The sequence below is a fragment of the Artemia sp. Qi Xiang Cuo genome, chromosome 6 (genome assembly GCF_049724085.1).
Source record: "Artemia sp. Qi Xiang Cuo chromosome 6, ASM4972408v1, whole genome shotgun sequence".
Taxonomy (NCBI): Eukaryota; Metazoa; Arthropoda; class Branchiopoda; order Anostraca; family Artemiidae; genus Artemia; species Artemia sp. Qi Xiang Cuo.
This window is the reverse complement of record NC_142799.1, coordinates 42,680,428-42,692,455: the sequence shown is the minus strand read 5'-3', so window position 1 is coordinate 42,692,455 and position 12,028 is coordinate 42,680,428. Positions and strand designations below refer to the sequence as shown.

Below are 12,028 nucleotides of genomic sequence, written 5' to 3'. Positions count from 1 at the left end.
AGAGGAATTTTAGGAACTTTAAAGTTTCCCTGCAAGTAATTGGACGGTTTTCTGATGCAATATAAATTACCGTAAATAACTAAAGTATTATGTCGAAGAAGCATTACATAAAGCTTGATCAAGGCTGGTTAGCACAATCGATTGGTGTAATTAGAACTTTCTTATCTCTTACTGTTATTAGAAAAAAAAGCTTCTTCAACTGAAAGTAAGAAGCAACATCAAAACCTAAAACAAACAGAAATTATTACCAACCTGGGGGGGGGGGGGTGCCCCATTCCCAATACCTCCCTCTTTACACAAAAGTTCTATTTTTTGTCCCGATTCTTTAAGGATGACTCCTGAGACACACGTTTAATTAGAATAGTAAGCTTTTTAAAAAGTTCTAAAAAAAACTTTAGCGTAAAAGCGAGGTATTGAGGATGAGGCAACCACCCTCATATACGTAATAATTTCTGTTCATTCAAAGTTTTATCGTTGCTCCTTATTTTCAGTTGAAAACACTTGTGTTTTTATATTTAATTTCTGATCGTTTTTAAATAATGCCGAGAAATCTGGCTCCCCCTCCACGGAAAATTCCTTCCCCTCAAGGAAAATACCTCCATGGAAAATTCTTCTCAAATAAAATACCCCCCCCCTCCCCAACAGGAAAATCCCCCCCCCCCCGACCATTCCAAAAAGTTCCCTTCAGACAATTCCATTCTAGCTGAAATTTCCCTCGGAAAATTTCTTGCAGACGATTCCGGCTGTTGTTTTTTTTCTTAGCACGCTTTCATTTGAAAAAGGCTTTAATTACTGTTTGTTTTTAAAATTATGCCAGAAATCCCCCCTCCGTGGAAAATTCTTTCCGAAAATATCCCCCCGCCCCCTAATAAAAAGCTGCTCCCGCAGAAAATTCCCCCTGGAGAATTTATCCCGTAGAAAATACACAAATATCCCCCCGCCCCCTACGTAAAAATACTCAAGACAATTCCGACCCAGTAAAAATTTCCCCCTGGACAATTCCCCTTAAAATCTCCAGATGTAAAATTGAGTCGGCAAAGAGAAAGTAAGACAAATAAAAATAACATTCCCCAGTAAAAATTTTCCTTGGAAAGTTCACCCCCCAGAAACTTCCTTCCCCATGGAAAATTATCCCCGGGGAATATCCCCCTAGCAGAAGATTCACCCCCCTCCCCCCCCCCCAAAAATGTCTATACTCTTCAATAACAAATACTATACATGAAGAATGGATAAATTTCACGACTTACAGACCTTTCCCAGGGGGGGGGGGGTCATGTTATCCCCAAACATAGCTAAGGGGCTTTTCAACTATGCTGGACAAAATGGCTATCGCACAATTTTGATTGGACGACTTTGAGGAAAAAAGGGAGAGCAGGGGGGCAAGTCGCTCTCCAATCTTTTTGGTCACTTAAAAAGGGCACAAGAACTTTCAATTTCCGTTCGAATGAGCCCTTTACCGATAGTCTCGGACTATTGGTTTGACGCGAAAAACACGTATCCATGATCTTCCTTCTGGCAAAAATTAAAAATTCCAAATTTTTGCAGATGGGAACTTGAAACTTCCACAATATTATTCTCGAATACGTTGAATCTGATGGTGCGATTTTCATTAAGACTCCTCGACTTTTAGGGGGTATTTCCTCCTTTTTTCGAAAATCAGGTAAATTTTATCAGACTCGTAGTTTTTTTGAGTAACACTAAGTTTAATTAATCTTATATATATGGAATCAACATAGTAAGCCGATTCTTTTGATATATTTATTGATGTCATGGTTCCATTTTTTAGAGGTTAAGTTACTATTGAGCCGCGTCGCTCCTTACTTAGAGTTCGTTACCACGAACTGTTTAATTGAAATAAAAGAGGGGAAGCTCCTTCATTCTCCCGTAAAATTAGGATCCAAATTCTTGGTACCTCCTTTATTATTGAGCATCCCATTTGAACCCAGACCAAAAAGATCCAATAAGTAACCAAATACGTATCTACAGTCACCATAGGAAATTTATCTGAAATTTGGCGTAGCTTGGGTTTTCATACAAGTAATTTGACCCAATTTGAAACGAAATAAAAGTAGACTTATATTTATTTTATGAAATATAATGCAAACTTCAGAGCACTTCAAGTTATTTCTATGAAATAAAGTTTGAACAGCAGATGATCAGCCAAAATTCGAAAGGTGGTAAGCTAAAAAGTAAGAAAGGTAAAAAGACTAAGGTAAAGTAAAAAGGTAAAAAGGTAAAAAAGGTAAAGACTCTAATGAATAATGAGAAACTTAAAAATGACTCTTGAGGTGTTTAACTGTAAATAGTTACTAATGTTATAACAGGAATGCTCTTCATAGACTTAGTCCTATGTCAAAAACAATGTTATTACCAAAAGGGGTTAGATAATTACTTTTGTAAATGAGAAGAGGAAAAACAACACAAATAGAAAAAATAAAAAGCCGCTTAGCATCTTCAGAGCCAAATAGGATACAAATATTACACATCGAATCAACCAATCCAGCACGATTCATTTAGCACACTGGAAGACAAATTTCCTACTGAGGGTAAATGTCAACTCATGCCTACCGAACTAGCACCGTGGGTGCCCATCGGGGGGGGGACAGAGGGGGCTCCAGCTCCACCCCCTGACTGAATGATGCTACCTTATGTTTTATATTTTTGTTTTGAGGTTTCTATTATATAGCATTGGAAGTTCCGATTAGACCAGGTAAGTCCCCCCCTGAAATTCAGCTTATGGGCGCCCATGACTAGCACCACTGGGATAAGACGGAAGACAGTTTCTGCTTAACCGAACATTGACGGTCAAAATCAGACAGTACTCATAACCCTTTTTCGAGAGTTAGGGGGGATATCTTTATTAGATATTTTATGTCTAATGAAAAACTATCGCACGAGTTAGATCATAAATCTGCCCCTTTTGCACAACCCCTTCCTAGTTTTTATTGAAAGATAATTACAAGAATTCTGTGCAATGAACTAACAAGAGACACTTCAATGAATTACCTTGGATTGCACGTTCAATTCCTTTGATTTGCCCAATCATTCCAGCCACTTTTGACTCATAAGCAAGCTGCTCTGTAATCATTGAATCTTGAAGGTGATTGTTCCATTTATGAGAAAGTTCTTTTTCCTGAGCAGCCAGAAGATCAGTGACATGGTCTGCATGGGCAGCGGCTTGTCGCTTTAATTGAGAATGAAGCTCAGCTTCAAGTTCTTTTTGAATCGCTGCAAGCTGTAAAAATATAACATAAAAATTGCTTGACTTCTAAGAAAATCTGAAAGGGTCTACATAGAAAGGGTCTTTCTATGTAAATTAAACCGTAGTTAACTAAAATATGTTCTTCTCTTATTCTTCTTCTCTTTCATGGTAAAATAATTTTCTCAAGTTACAGTATCTCCTTCACATACTCTTGTCAATTTAAAAAAAGATACTCCAAAGCCTATTGAAAATAATGAAAGAAATTTATTTGCATTGTTAGTTCTAAATTTTGTGAGTAAAATCACATATTTTGACTTCGTACACAGAGGTGGTGTCTTCCTCCTCAGATACATATAGAATGAATCGTCTTAAAAACTTGGGAGGGAACTGATTCGGTCGCAAACTATAAGTTATAGTACCCTTCTTGAAGTTCAAAACCAGAGAGGCCTCTGAACCCCTTGAACAGGTATGTCATGTCACCGTTTATCCTAATTTAAACAGTTGAAAGCTCCAGAAAGTTTCACTTCTGCAGTGATACGTATGCCTTGTGTAGTCTCGCTGGCAGGAATCCAAAATTCTGCAAATAGCCCCTGTGGAACTGGGGCGTTTAGGAAAATTTCATTAATAAGGTGGACATTTCATACATCATTGAAACTACTGAGAAGGGGATTTTCACTTTGTGTGATTGAACGACCCCATGTGAGACACCACCCCTCGTATACTCAATCTCTGATCCCTATTGGTCAATGCGTAAGCTTTGTCTTCAACTCTCTTTGGTAAACCTGCACGAACTTTGTCTCTGACCCGTTTTAGTCAAAAGTGCATGCACTTTGTCCTGAATAAACAGACTCTCCGTCTCTAACCTTCTTTGGTCAAAAGTGCATACAGTTAGTCTCCAACTAATTTTGGTCAACAGTGCGTTCGGTCTACATCCCATCCCTTTCGATAAACAATGCCTACGGTCTGCCTCTGATTCTTTTCGGTCCACAGTGTGTACGCTTCCTCTACAACCACGATTGGTAAACATTCCGTATGCTCCGTCTTAAACCCTTTTTGTTCGATAGGACGGAAACCCCGTCTCCGACTCCCTTTGGTTAACAATGCATCAGCAATGTCATCGACCCTTTTTGGTCTACAGCGCATACACCCTGTCTCAAGTTGCTCCTTGACTAACAGTGAGTTCTCTTCTTATAGAAGCTCCTTTGGTCAATAGTCTGTAAGCTCCAGCTCCAACCCTCTTTAGTAAACAGTGCCAGCCCTCCATCTCCAACACTCTTGATCCGAAATATTACGCTTCGTTTACGACACTCTTTGGCGAACAGTGTAATCGTTCCGTCATCAGCCCCAAAAGTACGTACAATCCATCTACGATTCCCCTTTTGCAAAGAGTTTTACGCTCCTACTCCTGCCCCTTCGTTTAACAGCGAGTGCGCTTTGTATGTGAGCCCATTTGCCCCACGGTGCGTACACTTCATTCCTAAATCCCATTTCAAAACCAGTTGGTACACTCCATCTTCGGCCCCGTAAATAAACAGTGCGCAAGCTTCTTCTCCAACTCAGTAGAGTTGTACGTTTCACCTTTCCCCCATTTGTTTACCAGCATTGACAGTGTAGTGTGTGCAGACACTCTGTCTCTAACCCCATTTGTTGCTCAGTGCACATACTCCATCTTCAATCAACTTCTGGTCAACAGTATGAGCTACCATTTCCAATTCATTTCCTCGGGATCGCATTATTCTAATCAAAACGAGCTTGTGCCTATTTCACAAATAGTTTTTGGATTCCTACCAAAGTTGGTAATTAAGGGTTTCTGAGCTTGTTGACTATTAACACGAGGCTAAATTCAGCAAAAAAGTTCAAAGTCAAAACATAGAAAGCTGATATTTAAGGATTCATCGGGTTGCTGGTTTTAAATCTGATGATAATATTTCAATATAGAAATCTAAGGTCAAAGCAAATGAAATGCACTTCACAAATATAATTCAAATCTAATGGTAATATTTCAACGTAGAAATCTAAGGTCAAAGCACATGAAGTGCATTTCAGAAATATAATTCAAATCTGATGGTAATATTTCAATGTAGAAATCTAAGGTCAAAGCACATGAAGTGCATTTCACAAATATAATTCACAAACAGTGCATGGTTTTCATCAAAGGTGTTACATTGTCCGTAATTCAGCAGTTCCAAGCTCTTGAAAAGTCAACACAGAAATCTCAATATAGGGAGGTTCTATGATCGTTAATTTGTTTGCTAAATCGTTTTTTTTTTCTAACTCGGTTACTTTATGGGTCAATATTGATTTAAATTACAAATTAATTACTTCAATATTTTGAACAATCTTCAGCAAACAAATTTTACGAGAGGATAACTTAAAAGAATATTGCGCAAAACAAAGAGTGACCCGAAACTTCTGTTCCATATCCAAATTTGGCAAAACATTTAAATTGCAATCAAATAGTTTAATTTTTAATTAAACAAGTTGGAGAAAGTTGAAAATAATGCCACAATTAGTACATACTAAAAGCAGGTCAAAAATGAACAGAAATTAAATTTGCAAGACTTTTTTCATTAAAGAAAAGTAAAAGTATTGAAGCTTGCAATGAGCTGAAAGAGTAACCTGATCGATAAGATAACGAGCGGAAATTTTTTAAACGAATAAATGAAACTCAAAAGCTAGTCAAACTTAAAGCGAACAAAAATTGCCATTTATAAGGGATTAGTTATCCCCCCCCCGCCCTCTACTCAAACTCTTCTATGCGCTAGAGTGTCATTTTTGCTTCCTGATCTTTACAGGCTCTTATTTCAAGTAATTTGTGTTCCCTTTGAAGACACATAATTGCAGTATCTATTTGTTTAAAAATTCATCAAGAGTAATTGTTGTTGATTTTAATTTTGACATATTATGATGGCTTTGGGCTATTCAGGTTTATTTCTATTTAGAAAATTCATTTACTATATAAATAAATTTGTTTACTATTCAGATTTATAACTATTATTAACTACTAACGGTGCTAATAACAACTCATTGTGGCTACGCAGGCTCCTCCTCCACTACCATCTCCCCGAAGCTTCACTCTTTACTCTCTCCCATGTAGTCTCAACTTCCTTTAAAATATTTCTAATGACCTCTTTCAACCCCATTTGGAGGCCATCTGAACAATTTTTTGCAATCTATCAGCGATTATCTGCAAAGTGGCCTAATCATCCTAACCTTTTTTCTCACTGTAGCCCTTGAAATTCGGAGAGCCATATTTTATTAAAACTTATTGTTTGACGTACCGTCAGTTAAACGAGTAATAAGTACTATCCTAAGACCATTTTTCTAAAAAATCTAACATACCCGTATCTTCCTCAACCTTTCGAAGTACCCACGCTTTAGAGCCATATTAAGCAACAAAAGCACGAAGAACAATAGGGAAATCTTTTTGCAAGACGGTTGAGCTAATTTAAATGAATATTTCGGCCCCATGTCCAAAGGCCGTCCTCAGCAAGACAAAAATATATAAAAGATTAAAAGACTTACAGCAACATGCGACCAATAAAACAAAAAATTAAAAAATACTTCGTCGCTACTTTAGAGCCATATTTGACCGCTGACATTACGGCAGCTTCCAATATCCTAATCTTTTTTCGAAGATCTATCTTTTTCTTCTTTCAGACTTCAGAAAAACAACCCACACATAGGCTATTCTACTCTTTACATTTTCGCTACAACAAAAATCTTTAGTAATACTCCCACTCAGAAAAGAAAAGCTATTCATTTAATTAATTTCATTTAAGAAATTAATCATTTCTTTATTCTCATTTATTCCTAGGCTAAGTGACTAGGTCTTATAAATCTTATAAACCAAAAATTCATCTACTTCGCTAACATATGATATGTGGCACTATGCTTAACTTATCATCTGCATAAACTAAGCCTAGAGGAGTTTTACCTTCCATTTTGATTACACGTTCTCCCGTAGCTTTTCAATGAGCAACGTTCTCCCGTAGCTCATCAAGCTTTTTCATATAAACGGAATAGGACATAGACCAGTTGAACTCTTGATTCTACACCCAAATAACTACTAGTCCCATTCTTACCTTAACCGAAGCGATATTATTCTTGCAACAGCACCGAAGAACGTTATAAGACCCACAAAACGTTTCAATAGCGACAGAACCCTGGACTAAAGAAATCTGACATTCAAACATTTTTTCATTATTAATCTAACTTTGAAAATATGGTCAACGCATGAATCCCCTTCCCCTCCCTAAAACCGCATTACTATTCCGTAAAAACTTAATTTTCACCTCTCTAAGTCTAACAAGTTTTAGAATAAGGTTTAGACAGTTTTTAACAACGCTCTTCTTTAAAAAAATATTCTCCTGAAAATCGTTACTAATTTCATTTACATAAATAGATTAACAGAAAATCACACCGTTAAACGAATCACAGAGAAAAATAGAAAGTTTCTCAACAAACTTACACACTATTTTTTTGTGTCACCGTCTGACATAAAAATCAAAGCTTTGGCTTTCAGAAAAGGTAAAATTTACAAAATGAACTAACACGGCGTCTTGACAACGATTTTCCTCTTATGCCACACATCCCTCTGTGTTTGAGGTTGATAATAATTGTGAGCTGTTAGGAAGAATAACTAAATTAGAAAAGAAACAAGCTAACCTGCTTACTGTATCTGATGCTGGATTCTCTTTCCTGCTTTTCTAATTCCACACGAATACGGGTTTCCACGTTTGAAATATCCTCCTGTCTCTGTAGTTCCAAAGCAGTCCTGAAGCGATGTTGTTCTAAAGTCTAAAATTAAAATAACCAAAAATGAACTACTAAAAAAATTGCCAAAAATTAAAGGAGTTCGTAATGAATTTTATATGAAATTTCATTTCCAGCTTTTCAAACCCAAAACTAGGAATATGAACGATTTTTTAATAACAATTTACCATTAAGACAATTTACCTTAAAACTTCATGAAAACTAAAATACTAAACTTCAGCAGCTTTTGAAAAGAAACATCGACTTAGACCTAAAACAAAAAACAGTATGCAACAGAAAAAAAATAAGCAGATAGAATTAAGCAGCACACATAAGAGCAAGAATAATTCAAAAAATTCGACTTCATATAAAAAGGGGTATATTACTTTTGGAGAGCCCAGAAGCCTGCCAAGTGGTTTCCACGTTACTAGCGTGACAAACGTGCTACACAGCTTTCACTCATATATCGCATCATTCTCGCTATTTTGGACCATTATTTTCAATAAAATGGCGCCAGAGCAATTATTTTCTGAGACGGGATAATTATTCGCAAATTCGAATCACCACTCTAGTGAGAATGCAACAGAAAAAAAAATAAGCAGATAGAATTAAGCAGCATGCAAAAGAGCAAGAATAATTCAAAAAATTCGACTTCATACAAAAAAGGGCATATCACTTTTGGAGAGCCCAGAAGCCTGCCAAGTGGTTTCCACGTTACTAGCGTAACAAACGTGCTACACAGCTTTCATTCATATGTCGCATCATTCTCACTATTTTGGACTATTATTTTCAATAAAATGGCGCCAGAGCAATTATTTTCTGAGACTGGATAATTATTCGCAAATTCGAATCACCACTCTAATGAAATTTTAATTTTTTGGGTAAACACAGTTCTTCTTCATTTTCGCTACCAGTTCCTTAAATTTTTTAACGGTGCCTTGGTTTTATATAGAACAAAAACTTGGCTTTTTATACATATACTAATTTAGGCTACAAGTTTAGTCGTTTATAACTTAGAATGCTTTGAATGAGTAGGCATAGGCATATGGAGTCTTTATAGGCACATAGCCTATGACAAAATCTAACCCCATTGAGGGGAGGGAAGAGGCTGGAACGCAGTTACAATGGCAGTGATTATTACTTCTGGAAAGAGCATTGTATGGGGAGTTCAATGGTATTTTTTTACTTTTTAAATCCGATTTTCTCACCCGCAAATTAACCTAATTCAGTTTATCCTCTCTTTTGGACTAAAAGATACAATAAAGAAATTCTTATTTCATTACATTGTAAAAAAAACTTCGGTGTGGAATTTAAGAGTATCTTGCACTTTAATAGCATGCCCTCCCCCCCAATTCCCTCGTTATAGCCCTGGGCTAAACACAAAACTTGGCATGGTAAAAGTCTCTGTGTTAGCAGTTACCAGTTTCTTTTCCTCTTTTTTACATGTGCTTCCGTGTTATTAATGTTAAAATACTGCTTGACTGGAGGGACTCCTACAGAAACAACTCTTGGCAAGGTATATCTGTCCTATCAATTCAGTGGTTGCTTTTATCTCTACATCCCTTTACAGAATGGAAAAGACTTTCATTAGACTTGTTGAAAAGAATTGCAGCCACAGAATTGCAACTACTTATTTGGAAGATTAGTACAAAAGCTGAATGACGTGGATTCAAGGCCAAGAATATAGCAGATGTCTTTCATCTGGTGATCGTATAGCCCATAAACACGTATTAAGTAAATATTATTTAGGAGTCATTCTAATAATCATAAAAAAAATTTGAACTACTTTAAACATGCCTTTTCAAGAAACTTTTTAGTAATCATTCCCCTTTGTTGCTAAGATGGTTTAAGTGTAATTCAATACAGATCTAATTGAGAATTATTCAGAGCTGCTCAACAATATTTACACAGATAAAGTTGATGGGCTAAGAGATCACAAACTGAAAGGCTTCAGCTACATTCTTGGTTTTGAATTACACCCATTCAGTTTTCGCGTTATTCTTCCCAATAAACATCAGCAAATATGACTCCAATGAATTATATAATATATAATGGAAATCCACACTTATCTATAGATAGAAGAAAAGATTAAAAGAACTACAAAAGTGATAGTCCAGATGATATTTTCTAGAAAACTAGTCAAGAGCTGATCCTACAGGAATCCCTCCAGTCAAGCAGTTCTTTAACCTTAATTATGGAGAGCTTTGAAAAAAAGTGGACCTGGCAACTTATCCCACGGGAATTACTACCAGGTTAAAGTTTTGTCTATAGTCAAGGGCTACATCCAGGCATTGAAGGAGGTGGGGCTGGTATGCAGTTAAATTGGAATCAACTCGGAAATACATTAAAAGAGAAAGAAAATTCTGTGTGTAATGAAGTTAAAGTTTTGAACTATAGCATTCATTTCCGAAGAGGCAATAAACTAGACTATGCTAGTTTATTGCCTCACAGAAATCACATAAAAAAGAGGCGAGAGACAATTCCATTCCCACCCAATCGACTTTCTTTACAAACATAATAATTAGCACCATTGTAATTGCCTTTTAGCAAATCCCCCCTCCCCTAGGGGGTTAGATATAACCAAGACTATAGACGAAACTCCGTATAAACTGTTTATATACGTTTAATTGTTTATAAGTTATTTACTTTTTATTTTTTAATTGGCTTGATTTTGAATTTCGAACCAACTGTTGACAAGAAGTAATCACAAAAAAATAATGCAAACCCACAAAACCAAATAGCTTTTGTAGCCTAGGACTATATCTTGTCTCATTGGGAGCTGACTGGTATGGTGGTGATTAGCATATTTGAAAAGAGCCTTGAATGCGGAATCAAACGGCAGATTTTCCCTTTTTAATTGCTTTCCTGTAAGCACAATCAACCAGTAACGATCTAATCTTAATATGTATTTACCTGCAAAAATTTTTCTAATTCACACACACTGATATATATGGTATCTTTGGAGCAATTGTACCTTTTTAATTAAACTCTGCCTTCTAAATATTCTATTTTCTGTTTGCAAATGCCTATGGTTGCTTGTTCAGACAATATAAAATTACAAATACTTAAAACTATAGTCAGTGTTCAAAACTAGTAAGTGTACAAAAGGCCACGCTTTTTTTCATCTGAAAGCAAGCTAGCATCGAAATATATAAAGAACTTGTAGAAAAAAGTAAGAAAACCGTATATTTTGCTAAAACATTTCATGAGATTTATGGCTTAAATTTAAGATAACTAGCCCAGTTTTTGGGAAAAATTATTATAAAATGGAAAAATGTGAATGGCAAAAAGCAACCCAATAGTGATGATGAGGAAATGGTAGGAATTTTTGAATTTAAGGGAGCGTGACAGCCCCCCCCCCCCAACGTACATGACTGCAAAGTGCATCAAAAGCCACCTGCATGACTAGTCATCTTCATCGATAGTACCTATGTAAATGCTTGTGCTGATAAACATATTTGACAGTTGCATGTTTTCTATACACCAACTGCATATTTATAATACTGCAAGCCCTAGAAACAGTCACATCACGTGCATACGAATTTTCAAGCTTCTATAAATAGTTTTGAAGTTGTTTTATCGAATTTTTTAAATATTTTTACAGGACTTGCTTTACGAGACATAATATAGATTATAAGAACAGTCAAGCACGTGTTCCAATCCACGGGCAGACTTGACCTGGCTTTGTCTTTTACTTATTTTAACATCTTAGCATAAAAAGAAGAAGCAGAAAAGCTAGCTTTACTTATGACAGGTGACTTTTCAAGTGTACATGTATGCTTTCCCAGAACAGGTTATTTTCTCACACTTGTGCTACAACAGATACAATGACCTAATGTCATATGAGCGAGTGTGCGATTTCGCTACATCTTTTATCCTTGAATTAAATAAAAAAAATAAGTTTTTTTTTACTGAAAGTAAGGAGCGACATTAAAACTTAAAGCGAACAGAAATTATTCCGTATATGAAAGGGACTTTCCCCTCTTCAACGCCTCGCTCTTTACGCTAAAGTTTGATTCTGTCTCAAAACTTTGTTTTTTAAAACAATAAAAAACTTTAGCGTAAAGAGCG

The 12,028-nt window shown here is 36.1% G+C and overlaps 1 protein-coding gene across 2 annotated transcripts in view; it reads right to left on the bottom strand.

Annotated features, from left to right (window-relative positions):
- The window catches only part of Mitofilin (inner membrane mitochondrial protein mitofilin), a 107,850-nt gene that overhangs the window by 14,974 nt on the left and 80,848 nt on the right, over positions 1 to 12,028 (bottom strand). For both annotated transcript variants that reach the window (XM_089090761.1, XM_089090762.1), the window contains exons 9-10: positions 7,871 to 8,002; positions 3,007 to 3,235 (exon numbers count right to left, since the gene is read on the bottom strand). In XM_089090761.1, the coding sequence (XP_088946887.1) occupies positions 3,007 to 3,235; positions 7,871 to 8,002 (361 nt within the window). The remainder of the gene's footprint in view (positions 1 to 3,006; positions 3,236 to 7,870; positions 8,003 to 12,028) is intronic.